General features: G+C 41.0%; 1 protein-coding gene across 1 annotated transcript in view; it reads right to left on the bottom strand.

Annotated features, from left to right (window-relative positions):
- The window catches only part of XYLT1 (xylosyltransferase 1), a 278,816-nt gene that overhangs the window by 30,082 nt on the left and 220,867 nt on the right, over window positions 1-27,867 (bottom strand). The window contains exons 6-8 of the mRNA XM_066576241.1: window positions 22,106-22,322; window positions 12,500-12,676; window positions 1,260-1,522 (exon numbers count right to left, since the gene is read on the bottom strand). Of these exons, the coding sequence (XP_066432338.1) occupies window positions 1,260-1,522; window positions 12,500-12,676; window positions 22,106-22,322 (657 nt within the window). The remainder of the gene's footprint in view (window positions 1-1,259; window positions 1,523-12,499; window positions 12,677-22,105; window positions 22,323-27,867) is intronic.

Genomic DNA, 27,867 nt, shown 5'->3' with positions numbered 1-27,867 from the left:
TGTGAATGTTTGTTTCTCAGTCCTGATGCAGCAGTCCTGGTAGGTCAGGAAGGATGGGGGTCGGGTAGGGGGGATTTTAGCCTGTATAGACACAAAGTTGCTCAGGAATGCTTTTTGGCTCAGGCAGCTGTCAGTGTTCTCTCCAAGCCTTTGAAAGGGGCAGTTATGGATCTGCCCTCTTCATTGGCAATACAGAATTGCATCAAGTAAGTATTAACCTAATAAGTAGCTTTAAAACTCCCGGCTATAGAAGGACATTGGACTGTTCAGCTTAGAATGTGCAGAGATATAAATGAATAAAATACAAAAATGGAGACGCACTGCCGAAAGATCCCCGCTGTCAAATATTCTCAGTTATACTGTGGTATAGACTTTATTGCCATGTTGTAATTTGTTTAAATAAGATACATGTCCATTAACCCCTTTGGTGGCATGCCCGAAAATCTCCGGGGCTTGCTGCACTGATCATGCAGTTAAACCCAGGAAGATTTCCATGGACAGCTCTAGTGCTGAAATGTGCAGAGTACTGAGCTGTCATTTGAAATCTTCTGGGGGTTTTATTGCATTGTTGACTCATTTAAAAAAACCTGCCCTGTGAGGCATGACATGGTAATAATAAACCTGCCACTGAAGGGGTTAAAGGGGTAAGGATAGGGGATAACTTTATGATTGGTGGGAATCTCACTGTTGTGACCCCCATTAATCCTAAGAACGAAGGTCCCCTGTCCCCATTCTTCTGACTGTGGGCCTATTGCACCCTCTGCAGTGAGGAGAAAAATGAATGGAGCGTCGCTTGTGCAAACACGCTGCTGCTCCATGAGTTTTTAATGGGATTGCTGGAGATAGCCATGTGGCAAATGCTCAGGTATTTCCATCAGTTCCATTGAATTGAATGGAACACCAATTATACATGCTCAGCAAATGCTTCAGTCAATCTGACATCACCGCAAGTGGACAAAGCATCCATGCAGTGGAAAGAAGGGGGGATATGGAACCCCATTCTCAGCATCAGTGGTGGTCAGAAATAAGACTCCCACCAATCAGCAAGTTATCTCCTATCGTGTGAATAGGGATAACCTATAATTCTGGTACAAGCCCTTTCATTTCATTATCAGTCAGATCAATTATCGATTTATTCATTTATTGCCTTTTAATATGACAGATTGAAAACTTGAGGACTTCAAGCTTCTGGCAGTAGTTTCTATTTCTTGTATTTATTTGCTAAAATCATATTAAATAAGGTATAAGAGTGAACATACCGGCATGTGTTTTCTCCATCAGTGTGCAGAGATCCCTCAGCTCTTTTGAGGCCCATGCGGGAGAAAGAATGGAACATGGTCAACATAACATCATTAATACTGTGGATGCCGTCTGGTTCGTCATACAAATTCTCCCAGTATGATCTCAGGCCTGGTGTACCAGATGGGTAGTTACCATACAGATAGTAGTCTAATTGCCCGATTATTTCTTGGTTCACTGCAGCTTCAAATTTTCGAGCAAAAAATGTTGGTCTTGCCGTTTGCTAGAACAAAACAAACAAAAAAACAGTAAATTAATTTTTCTGATGCCTTTTTAAAAATATAGTATACCATGTGTGAAAATGACAAATATTGAGTCTAGTTTCTGGTGACCTGGTAAGAATTGCAAGGAGGTTAACAGGGAAGTGTCATTATCTGAAAAAAATTCTAACAGCTAGGCCAGGTATAATATAAAAAAAGCATACTCACTTCTCTTCAGCCACCCGGGACACAGCTGAGAGGCTGCCACAGCATGTGTGTCTGGCGAAAGTCAAGTGACTGCTGCGGCTAGTCAGAGGCCGCAGTATCACCGTCCCAAACTCCTGGCATCATGGCACCCAGGATGTGAGTACTGATACCAGGAGCTAAGACACTGATGCTATGGCCTCTGATTGGCTGAAGTGGTCACTTGACTTCTGCTGGATGATGCCAGGAGTTGAGGCCTTGGGAGCTGAAGAGAGATAAGTATGCTCTCTGTTATAATTTTATGCTAAGCCCAGAATACATTTTTTGTAAAATTAAAACCCCTTTAAGGCTTCTTTCCCACGAGCGTAAATCGGCCGTCCGTTTTCACGGCCGGCTGATATATGCTGTGATCTGATGCATTGGATTCCAGACGTAAAAGTGCCAAGCCAGCCCAATATAGCGCCGGGCGTTTTTACATCGGGCCCAAAAGATAGTCCTCGAACTATCTTTTGGGCCGGAATACATCGGCTGCTGCATGGGCTCCTACGGGAGCCCATGGCAGCGGCCGCAGGTGAGAGGGAGTTTAGTAGCGTGGCTGCTAAACACCCTCCCTCTGCTCTCCTCCCCCCATGCAGGTTCATCTGTCCTCTCCTTCCCACTGGCTCTCTGCAAGGGGAGGGGGCTGTCCTGCCTCCTCCCATTGCTGGCTGTTGACAAGGGGTGGGATGTGGGTGGAGCTAAGCTTCTGCCCTCTTCCTGACCCTTGTCCATAGCCAGCAATGGGAGGAGGCGGGACGGGACGGAGCTTAGGTCCGCCTCCACCACGCCCCCTCCGATTGCAAAGAACAAACAGGAAGGAGAAGAGAGGTGAGCCTGCAATGGGGAAGGAGGGAAAAGGGGCGAAGGCATGGTAATTTCGGCACATATGCGCCGGGACCCATGTGGTCTGAATAGGCACACAAACGTTTTAAATGTGCACCCGTTCACCAATTTTATCTCTCCCAACATTTTCACGGCCGGCCGATATACGCTTGTGGGAAAGCAGCCTAAGAATGTAAAAGTTTTAAAGTTCTAACTATAGGATGACATTTACATGCTTAGAAAATTATTTTGCGTTGCGCATAAAATAAAAGTTCCAATAATCAATATTCATGTATTAATAGAAATTTTTGACTTGTATCCTGCATTTTCCCTTGATTTTCCCCTTTGTGGACTTTGAGTCTCAGTTTTCTCTGAGATGGCTGCATGGAGAAATCATGGAGGTAACAATAGACTTTGCTCCCTATCTCTGTCACACTAGCTGCAGCACCATGTAGGACATTATAGAGAAGTATTGAGCAGTGTAGATGTGATTTCAGTAGCTTTCAAAAAACAATACATCACTATTAGGGTGCCTACCCACTAGCAATATGTTTTCTTGCGATGCGAGAGCGAGTGAAAATGCATGATTATGAAACCAATCATTTTCAATAGCTTCATACTCATTTGCGATTTTTACACTCAAGCCTCGCAGCGCAGAGAAAAATCTGCGATATTGCTCATTGTTATCAACGGGGCCGGCAGCGGCAGTACTAGCCCCATTGAAAACATAGGTAGTATATCGCGGACTTCTGCCAGAGCTGTCAAGAAGTATAGTGGATCCAGCAGCACTCACTCTATCCCAATGTACACAATAGGGGGGGGGGGAGGGAATTATTCCAAAACACAAGTCATTGTACAGCCAACACCAGGTTGTGGACCATCAACCCAAATAGTCATTCAAGATAATGTATGTTGTGGCAGCATAAATGGTGCAGATGGCTTCAGTTAAAAGAGAGCCTTTATTGTTCCATTGATAGACATACAGGCAACGTTTCGACCAACTTAGGTCTTTATCAAGCCGCTATCACTTGAAACCGAGCAGTAACTGCATGCTCTGGATGGACCGCGGGGATGAAGGAATCCTCTGCCATAGCAGTCACAGCTGTGGCAGAAATCCGCAATGCTATCCCATTGATTTCAATGGGGCCAGCGCTGTTGCAGGCAACCCCCACAGCGTTCTTTCACTTCTGCTCTGACCTCTATGTTATTGTGGTGCTGACAGCTTGCGCCTGCTAAGCTGATCGGTTGGGGTCCTGAGAGACGGACCCCAGCCGATCAACTATTGATGACCTATACTGATGATAGGTCATCAATAGTATTTCACTGGAAAATCCCTTTAAACATACTTTTTAAGAATTTTTGTTATATATAAAACAGGATCCACCATTCATAATATTACCTATTACAGCTCCCCTCCTCCCTTCCCTGTAAAAATGACTTCTGCTAGGTCACAGAGCATGCCCACAACACTCCCAAGTGAAGTAAACTATATATATGGTTTATCACTACTTGATTTCAACCAGTAAAAAAATATAGATGATCCATTCTCAATAAATGGCTTCCTTTTCTTGCCAACATAAACGACAAGTCTGTGCATGCATACTTAACATTACTGCAAACAGTAATATCCAACTCATTTACCACATTTCCAAGAATATGTTGCTAGAATGAAGGATAGATTTTCTTCCCAAACACACATTGATTATATTACTTGGAACAAAAGTTTTCTGGCTGACTGAATTTTCTGAAATTGACTATAATAGATAACAGTCATAAATACACATACAGAGGAGCCATTATTTACTAATGATTACACATAAAAATTCAACCCATAGACTATTTATGGCAAAAACAATATCCTATGTATGTTTTAAAACCACGTAGGCTTTTCCTGGCATGTAGTTCAAGGACAGACTTCAATGGACCAGTAGCTTTTGGTTGGTCTGTCTAGAAGTATGTTCTATGTTTAACCTTGTCCAATCCAGTACACAGAATTAAAGAGTAATCGGGTATAAAACAAAAAAATATCAAACTTTTTTTTGTAAGTTGTGTAACATAGTCACAACCATCATACCAACTTGCTCCAAGTGCAAAAATCACAATGCTACTTTTACCTATTTTTCAATTGGGTTTTAGAGCCGAATTACCAAAATATTGTAGATGGCTATTCTGGCCTATGTAATAGCTGTTTTTAATTTAAGTGATTCCTACAAAAGTTTTTAAAATGTTGCACAACTTATGATTAACCCTTTCCAATCCACTCTCTGACGACCTAAGGCAGTATGATTTAAAGCTGTACAGCTCCGATGTTGGAAGACATCCGTTGGGGTTCTCTTACTGTATATTGCCAGCTTCTCTGCTGTCAGAGCCTATCCAACGAGTCACCACATGCAGTACTGGCTTTAGCCTGCGTACAGCGCCGTTGTATAACGGCAGAAAAAGAGTAAGCCCCCTAGGAAAACCAGGATACAAATCGGATTGGAAAGGGTTAAAGTGCCACTCTGGTGAAAACACATTTTTCCATCATAGTACTTTTCACTTGATTGCCTGCCACATTCTGGAGGTCTCCTCTGTATATTGCTGTCACTTTCATGCAAAGCAGCTCCTCAGGCACCATCTTGATACTGTGATTTCTGCTTTCACTTTCACAATTCTGTGCTAGAAATCCCATGATGCATCAACACAGCATTACATGAGCAGCTGCAGACTGTATCATCTTTGCTGCAGGGAAAACATTGCCAATACATTCTGTATACACGTAAGCTACCAGCCATAAATATACTCAGAAGGATGAACTTCCATCTCTTTCATTATAACTGAGCAACACGAGTCTCTAAACATTATCAATAACTATGACAGGAGTGTCTATGTACCCCTCTGAAGAGCTTGTGTGGTACAGTCCATGTAATATTACATAGACGTTATACTGACTGAGAAACTGACTAATTAGAAAGAACATAAATCCAAGTAAATGAGCTGGTCAGAACTAAGATCACATCACTCACCTAGGGAAAAGGACTCCAGGAATTTCAGTCAGAAATGACTAAGTAACCAAGCTAACACTAACTTACCTATATATGCTGGGGTGTCAGGGGGGTTTGGGGGTAGCTACAACTTGAATATAAAAAAAGGTAACTGTAGTGGCCCTGTAATTTAGTTTATACCAAAGACTGTTCTTAAACAGAAGCAAACTCTATTGGGTCTCTGCTAGGTGACCTGTCCTACATGCACTCCGTTTCCGGAAGACTAAATTATATATAGACATGTCTCGGAATTATGAATCTACCCTTCTTAATAACTCTTTCCAAAGACAAAATACTCTGGGCAAAACTGATACACTGTGTTAGCACAGGACCTGAGGGGAGAGAAGGAGGGTAAGACTCATTTAAGTCTCTTTTTGGTGTTCGATGATTACCTGTGTCATTCAACACCCCCGTCAGGCTCAGTACTAGACATAAAAAAGTTTTTCAGTTTTGCCCAGAGTATTTCTTTAAGCAATTCAGAAAGATGTCTCAGTTGTTTCAGAAATGTGAAGCAAATCACCTTAGGCGGTTTTAGGATTCACTTGCGCCAATCTTAAAGCTCCAACACATTATTATACAGTATCTACTCCACAATGCCTAGAAATGAACCTTTCAAAAAGTAAAAAAAAACAATGGTTCATACGTGTAATAATAGTGTAATTTTTTTGTTATCTTCATCTTTCTCTTGGCAACAATGATGCAAAATTTACTGGATGTGCACTAAATGTCCAAACTGGCATACAAATGTATTATATGCTGCACAGGCTCACTAAAACCCGAAATGTCACACAAATGTATCAAAAACAAGAACAAAGCAGTATAGCTGAAGACAAAGACACAGACTCAAGGCAAATATGTTTCAAATAGGCTACAAAGTGGCCACAGAGTTACTTAGCAGCAATATAAAACGTACCGTAATGGTTGTCGGATGGCTAGGGGCCACAGGTGTTCTTGTTCAAATTAGTAATGCACATTGCGGCTGGAAAGATGGCTTTTACTCCAAAGGATATTAAATCTAATGTTTTTTCCATACGGTATTGTGTTACATTTACTGGACAAACCATGTTCCTTTTGACTCTAAAATCACATTTTCCGGACAAATGACTCTATGGGGCGCAATAAACCTGACACAAACGTATCATTCAATCATGGTCTACTTAATGATTTTGGAATTCTATGTTTCACTTGTACTGAATCTGCATAAAAACCTGTATGCATACTTAAATGATTCCGAGTTTTAAAGAAAGGCTGTGTAAACCATGGCAACAATGCAACTGACCTATAAAAAACAGCCAACACTGAAACTTTTCTATTACTTGTGTCCACAGCAGCTGTACAGATATATGTATCTCCATGATGAAAACCATCAGTGTAGCCTGATCTAGCATTGATGTGTTACTCTTCTTTCCCTGTCCTCTCTGCCTGTTAACCTATAGACTTAGATTGATAGGACAGAATTGACATGTGACTGTAGTTTAAGACTATTCTGTGTTTGTTTGTAGTTTGTAACCATGGAAACACATTGATCTGCAAAGGTGCAGTAGACAAAAAAATGAAAAGATATATTTTAGCAAAACTATTTGCAAAGTTGCTTCATTTTTGTATATACAGCACTGCGCAATAGTCAAGTGTGGAAAAGATGCTGCAAAGTAAGAATGCTTTAAACATAGAAGTGTTAATGGTTTATTTTTGTCAATTAACACAGTGCAAAGTGAATGAAGCAAAGAGGAATCTAAGCTATATCAATATGTAGTGTGCCCACGATTTGTCTCCAAAACAGCATCAATTCTTCTAGGTACACGTTCACAAAGTAAGGGATTTTGTGGGAATATAGTCAGGTGTATGATTAAGCAATTATAGCAAACTGATGGTATGATCATCATTTTCATATGTAGGTTGAAACAGTCATTAGCTGAAACAGAAGCAGCTGTGTAGGAGGGTTTAAACTGAGTGAAGAACAGCCAAACTCAGCTATAAAGGGGAGGTTGTGGCAGACAGTTTCACGTCACAGATCATACACCATGGCAAGACTGAGCAGCAGGGCAGAGAGAAATTATACTCCATCAGCAAGGGTTTTCACAGTCAAAGATTTCAAAGCAGACTGAGGTTTCAATATGTGCTGTTGAAGCCGTTTTGAAGAAGCACAGAAAAAAGAAAATTTGAGGACTGTAGATGCAGTGCTCAGCCAAGGAAACTTAGGGCAGTGCTTGTGTATGCAGGTTTAGGAGGACCAGCTGTCAGCCATAAAGTATACGCCCAGCTTATCTGAATGTTTTTAGATGAAGTCACCATTTTCTTATCCAAACTAAATATCTCTAAATAACTAAGGATATTAAATGGGCCAAGAGCAAGTTGATTTTAAACTTTTTGGTTTTTTTTTAACATGGTCTACCACCTAATCAATGATGACTTGACATTTTGACTTAAGCAATGGTCCACTCTCTATAGAAGTGGTCCCCAACCAGTGGCTCGGGAGCCACGAGAAGTTCTTGACTCATTGCTGTGTGACTCTTTAAGGGAATCTTGAATTATGACCATATGTAATGGCAACTGACATTACTGCACACCTATCTTAAGCATCAAACAGTGCCTAGTAGGGTTAGCATGATGGTATAATACTAGTATGAAATAGTCTCAAATTTCAGATTCACTTATTTAAGAGCAAATGTTTGCAATTTCACAGTTTCTTATTTCTCCACATTTAAGTTAAATTACATGGCACTTTTTTGCATGACACTTGTTGCCAAAGACAGCACTATGGCTCTGCTACATTACATCTTAATATAAGTGAATGCTGCCACATTGTGACTTCCAAGTTGCCATGACTATGGCCTGACAATCCCAAGAAATTCACCAGGTTTGGATTTCCTGCAATCGTCCGTTCACGGTAATTCTAGAGTTGCAACACCACTGTGTCACATCTAGATCAACTATTTTGCACTACCAGAGGTGACAAGTTTTGTATATAAGGATGGAGTAAAGCCGGTGACTGGCAATACAGGTCTTTTCGGACTAAAGAAAAGAAAACAGGAAATCATTTAACGAGATATAGATTTCACAGACAAGATAGTCAGACCTGCCCAAACTGGACCAGTCCCTCAAGTGGAGCACCCGTCCCTAAAAAGGGCAACCCCACTGCGGGAGACAGACCAGAGAGCAGTCTGAGACTGCCTGATGACAACTACATTAAACACTAACCTTCTAATATTAACTAATCCCAAAGTACTGAACTAACGAAATGTCTAATATTAAAATACTGGATCACTGAGGACTACCCTAAAGTTTCCTCTGGCACAGCATGGCTAGTACACACACAATATAAGGAGCACCATTAAAATCAAGGGGCGGGGTTATATACATTAGAATTACAATTGATAAGCTGATTGGGTTGAGAGACAATCCAGGTAGCCTATCAGCATTGGCACCAGAGTAAGATGTTACCGAACAACAGTGCGGATGTGCCATGTGAAGCATTTCCTGAACCGGGGTGCCGTGCTGACATGACCTAGGACCAGCTGAGAGCCCTGATGTCAAGGCACTACCGGTGCCGTGAGAGAATGCATTCACTTAGGCTGTGATGTAGTAGTTCCATAGGGCAATTCTTGGCTGCGTAACATATGTCACACCCAAAGTCACTATGTAGCTCTAGCCTAAAAAATTTCTCTCTTCCATTTATGAGTTGCATTTGGCTTCCGTCCATCACTCAAAGTTGAATGTGACTCACAAGGTAGAAAGGTTGGGAACCTCTGTTCTATGGAATTTATGTATATCCATTGTAACAATTAAATTATTCATGGGTACAGCAAGATAGCTTTATCTAATCTAATTGCATAATTAAGCAAATCTCAACTCAACACTTTTAGTTCTTTTGCTTTTTAATGTGAAATAGAGAGTTCCTGGTCCCACGAGTAGCAGCCAGCTGGGACTGCCATTCATGGCACCTTAACAAAAGGTTCCTCTGCAGAATGCAGAGCATTCAGTAGCCATATTGTATATTAGGACGTAAGTGTAAAATGTTCTGTACGACCTATAACTTTTAATTATGTCTAGACAATGCCAAATACATCACAGAAAAAGGCATTGATTTCTACTAGGACTATTGGCTTTTCAGAGAAGTGGATATTGTTTGCAGCAATTACATGTCGGCCAAAAACTGGCCTCTTTTCCCATGTGAGAAGATCAGTAAAGGAATACAGCTTACAGACAAAGCGTACCCAATTCCAGTGAAATGGTAACTAAATACTCTGATTACTCAGGACATTTTGTTAATAAAAGAGCAATAATAAAAAAAGCTTGTTTGGCATCTGCAGTGAGATATTCTTTAATGGTCAGTTCATGTTAGCAACAGTCTGGCTGATGTCCATGAAAATCTTGTCTGTTACAGGAGCTAAGCTGTTGCTGCTTCTTCACGACCTTCACAAGTGGATGCAGAACAAATCAAGGTCGCGGCTGAGCTGATTCTACATTGATATATCTCAGCTGAAAGATAAATGCTGTAGACTAGACCTGTCCAACTCTTGCCTTTAGTTGTCAAAACATCCATTAAGTGCGAACATAAATTCATTCCCATACAAAGCTTGCTGAATGTAAATGATGTTTATTTGCATACATTTAATGCTCTTGCAGCATGCTGGGCACCTCTAACAAACAGACAAGGATTTTTAGAGGGAGCTTAGTAAGTCATTGGCAAGAAAGTTTTTGACAATTAATTTTGCAAACTGAACACAGTGAAAGTGAGATCGAAAGTGAGATCTACTGTATGTCTAGCCCACCTTGACAAGCATAGGGCATTTTTACCCAGCAGAACATGGGCTTCCAGTTTCTGCATCTGTCTCCAGGGCAAACACTGGCCCTGGCATGCCCCACATTGGCCTGGAATATGTGACCCATTCAGTAACTATAGATTGTTGCAAAAGCAAACAGATTTGTAGGTCAAGAGTATGAAACTTGAAATGCCCCTTAAGTATCTGACTCACTAATATGCAAATTCATAGTCCTATATCAAAATGAATAATAATGTAATGAGCTCTGTAGCTCCCAATAAAGGTGACTGCACATAGCCAGCATGCTATCTTTTACATCTATGACTAAATAGGGAATTTGGAGCTCTGAAAACCAATTGTGGACATTCACTTTAAGGCCTACAAAGTCACACGATTTTGTAGCGATGCAACATCGCTACAAAACGCATCTATGTGAAGCCTATGCTCCCCAATGGGTTCCATCACATGAGCGATGTTTTGAAGACTGAAAGAACTCATAGAAAAGTATGGGCTTTAATGCTACAAAATCATGCGATTTTGTAGCCCCTGTGAAACAGGCCTAAAAGGTGGAAGTGCCATGTAACTCAAAGTAAAAAATGCATATGGTAGTTTGGTAAGAATTAAACTAAACTTTTGTATGACACTTACTAGCTCATAAAACTTTTACTTAAATGGGTTATTTTAGTAATTAATTGGAGAACACCATCAGACAAGTTACTAGTGTCAGATAGTCAGCAGGCCTGCTAGACAGAGACAGAGATATCTTACATTATACATCTGGACAGTAGTATATTTTTGTTTGCACATAGGAAAGTACAGTTATTTCATTACAGGCAATATGGAAATTCATTGAAACTTGAGTTTTGAGAAATCTTACTGCTCGCCTGCCACGTACAGGATTCACAGATGATCCCTTTGGTTAATCAAAGACTGTGTGTGGCAAGACGCTATCTTCGGGTTCATACCTTCAGCAAAAATGTTATTACTGCATTATGCAGAATAACTTGTAATTGTATACACCAACTCCAAATTGCCCAAAGTGCATGTGAAATACCGTGAAGGTTAGTTAGCGATAGCCAAACCAGTAACACTAGTGGGAAAGTTCTGCAACATATAGCTACTGTTTCATTATCCTTGGATAAGCATAGTTTCCTGCTCTTATGGCCGCCTGCAGACGGGTGGAAATTCCGCGTCGGGATTTCCGCCGCTGGAAGCCTGCATAGGATTGCGTTAACAAACACAATCCTATGCAGACGGCCGCGGTTTGGCCGCACAAAATCTTGCATGGCAAACAAACCGCAGCACGTTCTATTTCTGTGCGGGGCTCGCAGAGCAACGTCACTCACCCGCCGCCGTCTCCGATCTGCACATGCGCCAGCTGCCCGGCAGCCGACACATGAAAGATCCAGAGCTGCGGGGCGCGGGTGAGTACACACAGCTCTCTGCAGGCACTCGGGTCAGGTCCCGTGGTGAGAATTCTCGCTGCCGGATCCGACCCGGCCGTCTGCAGGCGGCCTATCAGTTGTAATAAAAATCTATTTGTTCATATATCCGGTTTCCGCCTTGTATACTGAAACTTACATCCCACAATACCACCCGTGACAGAGACAACCTTTTTCAGTATGCAGCACTCTGGACAAATAGCTGAGGGTCCTGATCCCGTAACCCTAAACAAAAAGCTGATTTTGACAGGGTAAGCCACTGCCAGACAAACATTTTTCCTCTAGCGCCATTGCAAGGGGAAATGTAGTATTACATGATGGCTATTCAGATGAATAACTGTCCTGTAATGCAAGGATGGCATTTCAAATTCTCTCAGATTAGAAGCATTTCTTATTACAGTGCCTATTCATTTTGAGCAATAATGAGGGGTCTTGAGTCGGGGACCCCAACCTATGTGGTTCAAATGCCCTAATAGGGTTACGAACAAGACATATGATCTTGATACAAACTCTTTAACAAAATATAGGGACATAAACAAAAAGAAACGTGGGTTTGAGTTTTTCCTAACTATGTGGATCGCCTTAGGCAGTCCATTATATAAAATCAGAAACAGACGTATTTGTACATACATATTATTATACAAAAGCAATAGGAAAATAAAGACCTTTGCATAAAAGAACAGAAATTGTAATGAAAACACACATACCTGAAAGCGATGGAAGTCAGAGGGCTTGAAGTCATTTGGAGAGCATCCACACCAGTCAACAATGTGTTTATATTGACATTTGCAGCCTAGTTTCCTATTCCAGTTAGTGATTCGCAAATTATTATCAACCATGGTGTCGCAATAAGGGCTGTTTTCCAAAACTGTATGAAAAAAAGACTGAAATGGAAAAGAAAGAAAAATGTTTAAAGGTCGGCTAGTCAATAAGACTCAATCAAACACAAGAAATGAACTGGAAAACACCAAGTACTATGGATGAAAAACCACCTAATCACATGGTGATGGAGTTATTCTAAACTTTAAAGTCATATTCTGCAAAAAATACACAAAAATTGTTTTGCTCAGAGCAGGGGCACTCCTATAACCTCTTATGCACTTACTTGACCACAGGCATACTCCAAAGAACCAATGGCACCATCTTTTCCCATAGCCTCATTTGATGCTTGCATTGGACTGTTTGATTTTCTACTCATTTCATGCTCTGCACTGCGTACAATATAGGACATGAGGGGTGATGCCATATGACACTCTTCCTTAAAGGTGGCAATAGACCTCCAATAGCTGTCGACCGAACACTTATTTAGCTGACCGCCATTTCTCTTGACTCCCTCACACAAAGAAAACTCAGTTGAGCCAAGTGTTCATGTACGGTAGGCTGGTCCTGCTGAAATTGAAGGGTTCGGACGCCTTTTCCCTAATATGGTAGATAGATAGAGGTGCCACCAGAAGCCGCTGGGCTTGAACCCTGACAAGAAGCCTAGTATATGTTCACTTCACCGATGAGGAAGAAGGATGGACCTCCCCTGCGGCTAAGAACCACCCACTGTAGTTAAGTCTACCGATTGGCGCCTTGGATTACAATGTATTTGTGGTATGCAGCAATAAAAGAAGCGTGAACCACAGCCAGGTCACAATCCTCATTTTCGAACATCTCTACCAAAAAGGCAGTTTTATTTGGTTGCTATGCCAACACTGTACATTTTTTTCTTAACACTATTTAGGATTCTTTATAACACAAACCTTATTTGCCTGTTCTATAAATAAAGGCCCCACATTCGGAAAACTCATCGTTCTGTGCAATCCATTTCATTTAATTCTTTACTATATCATCTCTTGATCAAATCCAAGTTGAAAAAAAAACCTGCTACAGTGTATAATTTATATTTATAAGAAAGCAGCAGCATTAAAGAGAAAGGAAACTAATTGTTATCCCGATGATTACTGTAATCCCTTTAAGTTTTATTAATGAAACAGGACTAGAAAAAGAGACTGTCTGGAGAGTGCAAGACTGCTGTGTTTTCTGCTTTCTAATTACAAGGGCATCTAGTTTATACAGGAGAGTCTACGCTGCCGATTTATGGGTTTATGTATCTCTCTATAGACAGAGGCTGTTTATTATGTGCATACACTATCTGCTTCTTATACTTACATCTTCATAGGCCTTGATGGGAGATACCATACTGAGCTGATCACAAGCATACTTGTCAGCCATGTAAATATTGGCCTACAGGCTCAGACAGTTTTCTTTTCCTTACAATATATATAGCTAAAATAAACCCTGGCATATCTTTTATTCATTCTAGGTTCCAATTATGGTTTTTATCAGTCCAGTCGCTCAGTGGTTAGCACTGTTGACCTGCCGCACATGGGGTCATGGTTTCAAGAGTAACTTCTGTATGCAGCTTGTATGGTCCCAATGCTTTCTATTTATGTGGGGTAGTTGTGCTTTCTGTTACACTTCAAAAACGTCAATAAGTATCATCATTGACTTGCTAAGGAATTGACTCCTGGGCATGTAACGATGTAACGAGATTCGGCTATTTTATTTATGCCCCAACATATTTTACAGAGATTGTCACCATTCACATCAGTTCTTGGCCTTAAAGGCTATATACACCGTTGCACTCTTTTTTATTTTTTAAAACAATGTGTATTTGGAAAGAAAGACTAGTTGTAATTGGTTTTCATTAAACTTTTCTGACTGATTTGCTTGCATTGTTTCCCAAGGCTTGCAGACTGCAAGAGTGAAATCTTAGCAAATTCATAGTAAACTGACAGCTGCCCTGTTATGAACCTGCATTTACTGCCTTTCCACTGACCTATTAGAGATGCCGGTGACAGTACCGGGAGATGGTAGAGGAAATCAGGAGGACAGAGAGCAGAGCAGAGAAAGTTACTATTACAGAGGGCTGTAATTCACTCCAGGTGAATTTTCTGCTCTTATCAATAGTGAGGACGAAGCAGAAGTTACTCAGAGAGAGGATGAGATAGCTGTGTAGTATTGAGTGAGTATGGTTATGCTACACAGCCTGAGAGACACCAGCGCTGGGAATGCCCTGATCCAGAAATTTGAATAAAGGAGAACCTGTAAACCAAGTATGAGGCTTTCTAAATGCACAAGAAGTAAAACTTAAAAAAACAAGTAAGTCCATAATTGTTTTCTGCAGGGGCCTAATAATATATGCGTGTATTGATTTTTCATGCACAAAGGTTTCTACAGCCTTTAATGAGGTTCATAACACCTCATACACTATATTTAAAAGCAAGCTAATAAACTCATTAGAAATGTTTTTAGAGGAAACCAGATACTGCCACTAGTTAGATTCAAAGTTTTCAATTTGTACTAGTCTCTTGGCATAACTGTAGGAGGTTCAGGGGTAGTAGTCACAACTATGTCTTAGTACCAAGGTCCTCTCTGCCAAATAAGAGGATGCCTGTATAATGTTGTGGAGGTGGGAGCACTCCTATAGAATTTGCATATCTCCAGGAGTTTCAAGCTACACCTGTCTTTTGTGCTCTATGTGATGCATGAGATATTGGACTGAAATGTGGTAGGGGGAATAGGTCTTTTTTTTGTAATTTTTGGAAAAAGATGATCTGTGACCTAATATAAAAAAGGTTCCAGGTGCAGACTATGTTGTGCTCATATACCTTCTACTGTGAAGGCCTGGGCCATGAAAGTAGATCTTGGCACTGAACATAACCTCTAAAAACAACATAGGGAAATATTTGTACACACAATGGTGGGCAAATGTTGTTTATGAAGCCACCTGTATTGGCCAGGGCCAAGTACATTCCACATTTACAACCCCCAAAAGCCATATGATGTTTACCAAAAGACATTAGCAACAGAGAAATGAAATACACTAGTGCACTACCCAGCGGCTACTATCCTTTACGCTCCCAAACAACCACATTTCTCTTTTTCATACATGGGTTGCTAAACTCAAATATAAAAAGTTGGTCTATTTTTCTTTGTTCCTACCCTTGTGGAAAAAGCAAAAACTTGGTCTCCCTATAGGTGCATCCTGTAAAATACAGACGTGACAAGGCATTATCTAGGAAGACCTAACTGAAAATGGGTTCATACAGTTCCCATTAAGTTTAATAATTAAACTCTAAGCAAAACCTCTGAAACTGGTATATGACAGAGTCTAAGACCCATAAAAGGCATCTATATACTCTAAAAAAGTGTTATACAGGGCTTTTATGGGTCTTAGACAGTGTTGTACACCAGTATTCTGCACAAATGTTGAGCAAACGGTGCTATCAGAACAACCTGCGGAGAACTCAGCGTGCAGTCCTGAGAAGACCGCATGATAATTTTTAGGCTGGCTTGAATTTAGCGATCAATGAGCAATGCACGAAAAGTGCACGATGGCCACGTGTTTAGACGCAACGATTATCACTCAAAAAATCGCTCTTGAGGGATTTTTGAGTGATCATCGCTCTGTGTAAATGGCCCTTATCTCCTGACACCCTAGATGATTAATCATTTAAAAAGGCTGCAGTTCTTGGGCAATTGCGGAGGCATTTTCCTTGGCCTTTTACAACATGTCCATGGGTCACATGGCCTTTCTGATGGCAAGCAAGGGATTTACAGCTTCAATCTCTATAAATTCATGGATACAGAATTTTTGACTAACAAAATGAAATAGTAACTGCACTTTTGTAAAACTTTTGACATGCTATAAAACCATGTTAAAAGTTTTGATTGGTGGGGTCCGGGTGCAGAAAACCCCTTAGATCGCTAAAATAAAGGGGATGCAGCACACCCAAACACTGTGCGCCTTTGACTGTATGGATTACTAGTGTTGAAAAAAATGAACCAGTAGAACCCTGTTTCGGGTCAAACTGCTAAAAAGTTTGGTTCGGCATGAGCTTGAACAAAGCTTTTAGCAAAGTTCTACCTGAAACAGAGTTCTACTGGTTCAGCTCACTGAACATGAGTCCTGTCCATAAAAACTCTGCACAACACTCTCAGAGTATTATACAAGGCTTTAATTCACAGTGTTATACACTAACAGTAGGGGTTTTGGTGAACTTTCGGTTCAGTTCAAACTAATTCGGACAAAGCCAAACTTTTTGCTAAAGTTCGGCAAAGTGGCTGAAATAAACTTTTCAAACGTTCGCTCATTACTATTCATTACTTTTCAGCTTTTCTCGGCAGCTGAAGACAGGCTCATAGAAGTCTATAGATGTCTTCTACAGACTTCTATAAACCCATCTTCAGCTTCTAAGAACAGCCGAAAAGTAACAAACAACTGAACACAATCAAAAGGGCAAAGCATTCAGGTGGTGCTGCATCCCATTCATTTCAGCAATCATTGGTGGTCTCAGCATCGGGACTCCCATTGATCAAAACTATTGCCATTTACTATGACATGCCAAAAGTTTTAGTAAACTGCAGTTAACTCTTTAACAATAGGTAGATATGGTTGACATTATTGCCACCAATGGGGGAAGGAGATGAAAGTATACACGCACTTTATAATGACTTATAAAGCATAGAAAGTTATCAATATGTTTCAATTACATGTCTCAATTACCAGAACAACTGAGAGATTTCACTTGCTTATCAGTTTCTATAAAATGTAAAGTGGATGTAATGAATAGGGGCAAAAGAAAAGGTCTCTGGTATATTAAGAAAAGTCCCAAAAAAAGCCATCCTATTTTCCTCTCCTGATCCCATTTCTAAAGCCTCAGGCACCAATATCAGAGAAACGGCACTGGCTTATTCTTTTTCATTAAAGTGTGTGGAGGCTGAAAAGCCTTTACATAAAAATAAGATTACTATGGATGTTATAGCCTCGATCCTAGAGGGTCAAACATAACATGAAATTGCTTCTTAAAGTGTTTCATACAGGCTACTTAAGAAGATAAAATGGTTTAACTTAATTGATGCTGAAGTGACTGTTCTTTATAATGTTGCTATGTTACAGACTGAATTGCTTTTTAAGACATTATGTTCTGTCTGCACTGTACAGTCTTTTAGGTCTTCTATGCCATTTACTTCAAATCTTTTCAGCTTTGCACAAGTGTAGGGCGAGGTATTAACAGGGCTTTCACGTTCCCAATACAACTCTTATGTCCTAGTTTCAACTACTATGAACCCAAATAACATTTGAGAAAGAAAGGAATGTCATTACGGATACATCCACAAGGGGCGCTAGCGCTGCAGAATTGCATGTGAACTATTCACAGCATTTACAATAGCAGCATAATAGATGAGATCTTACAAAATCCCATGAATACGCTGCAAAAAAATAAATCCGCAGCATAAATTGACCAGCAATGCACATTCCAAATCCACAGCAAGTCAATTTATACTTCTTGATTTTGGCTACAGATGTCGCCACTCACAATACAGTAGTGCCGAACCCGACGGCAAATTCGCAGCAAAACTTGTGGCATATCTACGTTCCCTGTGGATGGACCCTAAAGGGGTTCTCCCACTAATTATATTCATCACCTATCCACAGGATTGGTGCTACCTATATATCACTGGGGTACCGATCACTGGTAACCCCCCAGCAATCATCAGAACGATTTTACCTTCGTCATTATAGTACAGCGCTTTTAGTATTTTACCTTCGTCATTATAGTACAGCACTTTTCAAAAAGACAGGGAGCAAATGTCTGCAGCAAAAAATCTTGGTGCGGATTTTGACTGGAAATCAGCTGTATACCCGCAGCTGATTTCATACTATGCAGCGCTCCCCCTCACCTCCTCCGAAGCCTTCCTGCTGTCAGCGCTCCCCTCGACTTCTGGCTCCCAGCGGCCTGGTCAGGTGCGACACCGCTGGTCAGGTGAGGCCACTACAGGCCACTGGGAAACAGAAGCCGGGGAGCACTGATACCAGGAGGCCTACAGAGGTGGTGAGGGGAAGCGCTGCATAGTATGAAATCAGCTGTGGGTACATGGCTGACTTCCAGTCAAAATCCGCACCACTGGTACAGATTTTGACTGTTTTTTGGATGCGGAAATGCTGCGGAATTTGCTCCCTGTGTTTTTTGAAAGGGCCCTGTTTTTTATAATGATGGAGGTAAAAATCATATGTTGCAATAAGCCCCGCCCCTGACCACACCCCAGAGCCTGGAAAAATCTGGTCACCTTAGTATATGGTGATGTACATCAATATAAGTTCTCAATGATAACACTATACTTGATGGAAAAGAACTGCTGGCAATCAAAATCTCCTGTGAGGTCTTGGTCCTGTAGCTTCAGGCACTGGCGTTACTATAGGGGATGCAGGGGATGCAGTTGCACCCAGGCCCAGGAGCCTTAGGGGGCCCATAAGGCCTCTCTTCTCAATATAGGGAGCCCAGTACTATGAATAAAGCATTATAGTTGGGGGCCCTGTTACAGGTTTTGCATTAGGGTCCAGGAGCCTCAAGTTACAGCTCTGGCTTCAGAAGGTCATATCTCAGTATATAAATACAATATTCATGATGTACACTGTACGATTTGATCATTTGTGTTTCTGATATAGTCTACAATAAAGAAAGCCAATTAAAAAGATAAGAAAGCATCAGATTGGACATCAGAGAGGGAGAGCAGTTTTGGGGTGAAATATCAGGATCTATAAATAAATAGCATGGCATTAACACTAGTGTACTCTTCCAAATAATCCCCTGACATTGTTTAATACTACGTGACAACCCAGTGAATATGTGTTTTATGCTTGAATTGGTTGGTTAAAATGATAACGGCATGCAATTTCACTGAAGCGCAGCAAAACTTCCCAATTATCCATTGCCCTGTGTCCTTTCATAATGATACAGAAATTCTCTGCAAGATAATGGACGAAAAGGTTATCGGATTTGAGAGGAAAAGGTGATTGCAACTGAAATGGAATTAAAATGGATTATTTAACATGTGTGCTGAATTCAACCAGTCAAATTATGACAACCAGCAGTCTGGGAGATGCGCAATGGCCTAGATTTAAAGGAGCATGTGGTGTAAAAAAGTCTACTGCGCACTGAGAAAATATTCACACCCTTAATTACTGATCCTCCCGCTGTAGTGGAGAATTGTAGAGCTGTTCACATAGCTATTTAACGAGTCTAAGGCCGAGAATTTGGGTGCAAATACACAGACAGCACACAATCCAAAAATACGGCCTTTACAGCTTTGTGAAGACTGAGATGATTGTCTGCGATCTAGATGAACATTAATTAACAGAAGAAGAAAATAACTATTAACAATATTGCTTTGTTTCGCCTTTTTTTGACCCCCATAACTTTTTTAAATTTTCAGTGATACAGGGCTTGTTTTTTGTGGGGTGACTTGTAGTTTATTTGTATCGTTTTGGTATACATAAGACTTGCTGTTCAATTGTTTTCCTCACTCTGTGCAATCATAATAATAATTAATAATTTTAATAAATTGACCTGAAAGACAACAACAGGAGCACAGCGCCTCCTTGGATAGTAACTCAACAAAGTGATATATAAAGTATAGATAATTATGCTCACTTTATGTGGCTGTGCTAAAGGCACAACAGTAAATCACACACAATACACTCCATAGCTGGCATCCATAGCTAGCCACTCCTATATAGATAGGCCACGGTAGATCCATAGGCAAAAACTAAAATTCAGAATGCGCTCCCCAATAAAGATGTGAAAAATTCTCACCAATAAAATGGATTATATATAGAGATGAGCGAGCATACTCGCTAAGGCAATTACTCGATCGAGCATTGTTCTTATTGAGTACCTGCCTGCTCAGAAGAAAAGGTTCGGCTGCCGGCGCGGGTGAGCGGTGAGTTGCGGCAGTGAGCAGGGGGGAGAGAGGGAAGGAGAGATCTCCCCTCCGTTCCTCCTCGCTCTCCCCCGCCTCTCTCCGCCCACCGCCGGCAGCTGAATCTTTGCTCCCGAGCGGGCAGGTACTCGCTAAGGGCAATGCTCGATCGAGTAATTGTCCTTAGCGAGTATGCTCGCTCATCTCTAATTATATACCATCGGTCTGTTTATTAGAACCATGGAGACGCATTTTGGAGCATACAACTCCTTCCTCAATCTACGTTGTTATTTTACTAATGCATTGTTACCATTTTTTTTTTAATTCTGTGATGTGATGGCTTTTTTTACTTTTAATATTTTTTGCGAAAATTGAAAAAATTAATTTGAATTCTTTTTCCTTTGTTTTTAGTCCCCATTTGAGCTTGTGATTCTTTGATCGCTCATACAGTATACTGCTATACTATTAATTTTACATTATACTATATTCTGAGCAGTGTTCTAGTAAGATGTGCCACAGAACATCTTAATAGGCAAACATTCATGGCAGCAACATGATCGGTGGGGGTCTTAATGCTGAGATCCCTGACAAACTCGAGAAAGTGGGCACTGTAACATATTGACATAGTATGTAAGGCCGAATGAAGACAATGTCCATCTAGTTCAGCCTGTTTATCCTCCTAAGTTGTTGATCCAGAGGAAGGCAAAAAAAACCAAGAGGCAGAAGCCAATTAGCCCTTTTGGGGGACAAAATTCCTTCCCGACTCCCTAATGGCAATCAGACTAATCCCTGGATCAACCCCTAATAGTTCCTACCTGCCTGTATACCCGGATCTACAACCTGCTGGTCACCTAAAATTTATATCCTGTAATATCCTTCCCCTCTAGAAAAACATCAAGTCCCCCTCTCTGAAATGTTATAGCCAACATTCAATCAATGATTGACTGCTTGTCTATTGTGAACGGCGACGGACAAGCCAGAACGACCGCCGGTCAGCTTTGCCTCCATTCACTAAGCAATGATCGTTCCTATGTAAAAGCGCAAGAACAATCTTCGCTGGGTTGGCCTGATGGCCATCTACGCCCGACAGGTTGCCCCTTGTAAAAGCACCCATAGAGTACGTTAATTTGCTCTCCAATTAAACAAAATGTCTAATTCTGAGAATAGAAATGTTCTGGAGCATAAGAGTCAATGTTATATCTGAATCATACTTCATACACTGTAAAAAGCCAATATATAAATTAGAATAGACAGGAAGATGCATAGTATATTGATTTATGTACAAAATACGAGCACAATTAATGTATGTGATATCAGGCTGATGAAAAGTCATTTAGTTTATTGGCATTTCTAAACTATTTAATAATTCTCCTAGCACACAAATGTCGGGCTGATATATTGCCCTTAATATAGGCTAATGAAGACGAGTCTACTGGGTTCACCGGGCAAAGTCTTCCTATAGAAGTGCATTCAAATGCACACGTTAGATCAATGTAAAGTGACTTCTTGAACTAATCGTCAGTCTCCATGGTTTCATATAACAAGGTATATATTTAACATACCTCGGCTGGAAGTAGCGTGTAGGAATAGAACCGCTTCATCTTCGTAACCAGATCGTCATTGGAAAATGTCACATATTCCACAAATTTCCTATTCAAGAGAAACCAGTCTGAGCCTCCGTCTACAGTAATGCCTTCTGGGATCTTCCTGTCTCCAAGACGCCACATATGAGTGTCACATTCCAGGAACAACCTGTCCAGACCTTGCTTTCTGATAAATCTGTAATAACAAGGGAAGCAACAAAATGTAAGCCAAAATACTGGATATGACAGTAATTCCTCATTAGGATCCACCACTGGCTTTGGATTACAACTAAAACAAAAAATGACCATTCAGGTTGGAATCACACATATAGTTTTTGTGGTACAGTTGGAGGAAAAAGTAAGTGAACTCTTTGGAATTTCCTGTAATTTTCTGCATTAAGTACTAAAAGTTGGTCTGATTGTTATGCAAGTCCCAATTATGGACAAGCACAATCTAGCTAAACGAATAGTTGTATCGTTCATGTTATTTATGGAGCACATTGAGTAAACATCCACACTGCAAGGAGAGAAAGTAAGTGAACCTCTATGTTCATGACTTCTGCAAGAGCGATTAAGCAAAAGGGGCTCCAGTTAAAGGGGTTGTACCAAGACTTCCTCCCCTGTCCATAGCCTCCAACATCCTGTGAGCAGTGCCTGATGGGAGGATGCCCCGAGCTGCCCCGTACACAAGCTCTATGCATGTCGGGAGTGGTAGGTAAGTCTTCAGCTGTGTTTACTGCGGAAGTGATGCAAGTAAACACAGTTGTACATCAGCGGCTGCACGGGACAAAGAAGTGAGTCAAGAGCGGCAAAAAAAAGGCAAAAGTTGCTGCTACTTAGTTGTACCACCTAGACTTCGTCATTCTCATAATGTCGATTTTGTGCCCGGAAAACCCCTTTAAAGTCTCAGACACTACAGAGTAACACCTGGGAAACCACATGGCACTACTGTGGACAAGTATGTACCATATGGCATCATGCACACCGTACATGGATTGAAACATATAAAATCCTTATGGGTTTAACTCTGTGAGCTACTTTTTTAGTCCCACCATACATCACTGTCCAGAAATGCTACTGAATTTCTGCTACGGATTTTGCTGCTGAAATTCCATAACTTTTCCAGTGCAAACAAAGTTTTTGAAAAATGGCATGGAGTCTAGATCCGGAGCATAGGTATTCATGCTGTGGAATTCAACCTTTGACATACAAGGGTTAAATCCTGCAGTAGATCTGCAATAAAGAAAAAGCGGCTAAATACGCACTATTTAGGTGTGGATTTGACCAGCGTGGATTTACAGCACAGCTGCGGAGCGCCCGCGGTGATTGTGTTCTATGTGGAGGTGGCCTAAGGGTACCTTCACACATAGCGTATTCACTGTAGGCTTTACACAGCGGGAAACCCACAGGAAATACACACCAAATCCGCAATTGTTAAATCTGCACCTAAGGGCGCCTAACACAAACGCATTTGTGACCATAAAATCTTCTCCCACAATGCGCAGCAAATAGAACCCATTGACTTCAATGGGTTCCTTAACATGTGTTTTTTTCCTGCACGGGGGAAAAAAATGCGACATGCTTGATTTTTGGGCACAAATGTGCACCTAAGTCCCTCATCTGCATGAAACAGTGCTGGGACGTGTGTGATTTCGCAGATTTAAACAATGCCACCTTGGCCTACTGAGTCAGCTAATCCGCCTATAAGTCGGCTGATCCGCTTATCGAGTCAGCTGACCCGTCTACTAAAACATGGCGGTGCTGGGACCTCACCAATGTGAGCGGACTCAGCAGCACAATAAAAATTACAGTAAAATGTGCCAATCCAGGCACAATAGCTCGCAATCGTGCGCCCTGCATAGCGCATATACACCTTGCAATAGTGAACGTATATGCGCTTATGCCCGTGTGAGGCCGCCCTAAATGGTGCAGATTTGGACGCATTTTTAATTGTAAATCTGCTGCGGGATTTAACTCTTGTATGTCAAGCATGGAAATCCACACAATGAGTTTGCAGCATAAATAGATTTAGAATCCACAGTATTTTTGAAAAAACGTTGCAAATTTTTTTGCAGAAATTTTCCACACCACGTGAAAGACATTTTTTTAATTCCCCTCCACGCGGCTTGTACTTGAAATGCTGCGGAATTTCCATAGCGATTCTGCCAGCATTTCCAGCCAATGTGAAGGCGGCCTAATGGTATAAAGAAACCTATTTGAAATAGTATCACTCCACCATACATATGCCGATCCCACAGTATCAGGTTCACCCAAGTTACTACCTTGCAAACCACACTAATAATCGAGGAGGTTAAATTAAATTACCTGTAGGATTGCTTATGGAATTGCAACCTTCGTCGTCATTACATTTGGCAATATTACTATAATCCTATTGTAGCTCAATTTCACTCTAAATATTCCCTTCTAAGAGAAATGAGAATATAAAAATCCTCAGCGCTGACTACTATTATCACAGAACCCGGCACCGATAAACAAAAAGTACCTAACATTGTTATTTAGGAATAAAATAATGTCTGAGTGGCAGGAAAATAACACATCTGCAGCGTAACCTTCCCATAATTGTTACCCGAGAATTGTCATTGGCACCGAAGCAAATACAGTACAATCTTAGTCCCAGTTCCTCGCGAGGAGAATGGGAGATGCCGAGGCAGCTTTTAATGCCAACAGCAGAATCTCAGGCAATAATGGATAATTTTAGACTTGCTGCCTGGTAATTACAATTATAATAATATGTACTTATCTATGAGCGCTGGGAAAAGTGAAATTACTTATAATTTCTGTTTGCATTTGTCCCCTTTTCTGGTAGGAATCGCTGCTCTGAATTTATTGCATATCACAGATAAGCTGATGAGCCAGCATGCTGCAAAGCACTGGCCCATGAAAGAAATGAGGTCTACAATGTGAACACTATTGAAGCTGACCATAGACTTTATAGAACTGTCAGCCAACTAGTTGCCTTCCCAATCCCTCAACAGATGTGTATTCAGCTTGAACGATTGTGAATGGGGAGAGTAGAGTGATTCTGGCTTATCTCCCCTGAAAACAAAAGGGTTCGGGATGTTGAAATCCAACAGTCCAAGACTTCTTCCCCCAACATCTGCCATTGGGGGAAATTCAGGATGACCCATACACAATTGATGGCTGTCCAGTCCAATAGAAATCAGTGGGATCGGCTGATATTGATCTAATGTGTATGTATGGTCAACTTTTTAAATGGGGACTTGCTTCTTATCAATAACATATAACCAATACTTGCATCTTGAAATAAATGGGATTCAATTTTCAGAGACATATCATAAACTTAAACTATCCTACCAAAAGGAATGGGACACCTGAGCAAGAGACAAAGGTAGTATTTATTTCCATATGTTAATACTTAGTGGGGCTGCTTTGGCCCTAATGACATTGGATACTCTTCATGGCATATGTTCTACTAACATCTGATACACTTCAGCTAATATTTCCATTCATCTTGCAAATGTCTGGCAAGTTCTTGCATATAAATGGATGGTATTCATATTTCCTGAGCCAATGTTCCAGTTCGTCTGAAAGATGTTCAGGGCCGGAATGTTTGCAGGGCAGTCCAAATGTGGAACATCCATATCCTCAAACCAATGTAAAATAGAGTTGGATTTGTGACAAGGTGCATTGTTTTGTTGGAAGTATTGCTGACAATTCCCAGTGTATTGCCATATTGTTGGCGGCACATTATTGTCTAGAATGTCAAAGTACACCTCCGTGATCAAGCTTCTTGCAACTGCAAACTATGGACCAAGACCATGTTATTTAAAGCACGCCTGGGCATAACAGAACCTTTGCCATACTTAACTGTTGGCATAACTCACTTAGGCAAAAGGTGTTCTGCAGGCACCCACCACACCCTGGTACAAGTAGAAAGATTCATCACACCATAGAACATTCTTCCATTGCTCAACTGTCCAATGAAAATGCTCCTCGCACCATTTTCAATAGGTAATGCACCTTCTTTGAGAGAATTCATCAGATGTTTGCAGGATGAATGGAGAGAAATACCAGCTGAAGTGTGGCAGACATTAATAGAAAGTATGCATGTGTCTTTGCTGGGCGTGGTACTCTACCCCCCTGTGGATGTGACACATAGGCTTAGACTCTATTCCCAGCTAAACGGAAACAGTATGTATTATTAAGACAGAACAGTACAACAACTGATGCTTAATGTATGCAATTTGTCCATCAAAAAGAGAAGGGTAATACATTATACTAACCAGAGGCGTAACTTGAGGCTCCTGGACCCCAATGCAAAACCTGTAACAGGGCCCCCAACTATAATGCTTTACTCATAGTACTGGGCTCCCTATATGGAGAAGGGAGGCCTTACGGGCCCCCCAAAGGCTCCTGGGCCCGGGTGCAACCGCATCCCCTGCATCCTCTATAGTTACGCCCCTGATACTAACCCTCCCCTGACATGATTTTTTTATATTATGGTCTATAAGGGCTGGGCCGCATTACACAAAGAGCCTCAATGGATAGCCCATTAATAAAAATTAGTGTTATCTGCTATTCTCTTGCTGCTACTATGCTGCTAATGAGTTTCATGTTTGATTACATGCTGACTTTACAGTTTGCCCCTAATTTGTACATTGGGAGTGACATAGGGTGAAGTATGGAGGGAAATGCATGCGTGATAATTAATTGTAATGACATATAGATCTCTCAGAGGATAACTTCTCAGTCCACATCAATAACCTCATCAATAACACACAATTACATATTCTCCTGGCATAGGCCGTAGAGATGTTACGTTCCTATGTAGAAACTAAACAAGGACCCACCTCAAGCATATTTTTCATTCTAAAAGTGGTCACACTATGGTGGAGTGGGGTCATGGACTGATTATTCTCCAGTTTTAATTTGTGATATTTGCAGGTATCGCACTACACACAAGTCTCATGATTTGGTAGGATCTGTGGGATTCTTAGGATGAAATCACCAGCATCAAAAATAGACAAGACAGGAGACCAAGGGATACATGGACAGAAGTTTCACAGTAGGTGGACATCTGCCTGTCCTAAGACCTTCTATGATCCAGCAGTACAAGAGGGCAGCAGGTATCTAATTGATTATAGTGGGTGACCAGCCTGAGATTCTCCAAAGCTTCTGATCATATGTCCCTCCATGTATGGCCAAATTCTCAGCACAATCATCATATCACTTCAGTCTTGCCATCCTGCACCGAAATAAAAATTTCTTCACCAAAGACTGCCAAGAATGTAGGAAGAACTGGGTACACTACAACACTTTTGCCTACAACCTTCAGAGCTTATTACTACCATAGTGTTTCTCCACGAAAACTTTGAAATGGGTTGGGATAAAGAAGAGTAAAACCCACATGATTAAAGGTGACCGTACATAAGCAAAGGTCTTACTGTAGATGAGCTATTTTTCTGTCCTCAGATCATCGATGGTCCAGCAGTATAATACAGAAGCAAGGACTTAATTATGTTATCAAAGGAGAGTTTCCAACATTCTGGAAGAGTAATACTGAGAACTTCTGCCTGTCGGAAATACTTTGGGGGAATTAATCATATGTTTTGCGACAGTTTTCTGGAGTAAAACAGGTACAAATTTAGCGACTTTTTGATTTTATCCTGCTCTTAACACTTTCTGTGCCCCCACAGATTTACTGTAATTTTCAAAAGAAATTGGAATAAATTTACACCAGTCCATAACTTACATCCTAA

This window comes from Eleutherodactylus coqui, chromosome 8 (genome assembly GCF_035609145.1).
Source record: "Eleutherodactylus coqui strain aEleCoq1 chromosome 8, aEleCoq1.hap1, whole genome shotgun sequence".
Classification (NCBI taxonomy): Eukaryota; Metazoa; Chordata; class Amphibia; order Anura; family Eleutherodactylidae; genus Eleutherodactylus; species Eleutherodactylus coqui.
Note: the sequence above shows the minus strand (reverse complement) of the source record. Positions and strands in the feature narration are given on the sequence as shown.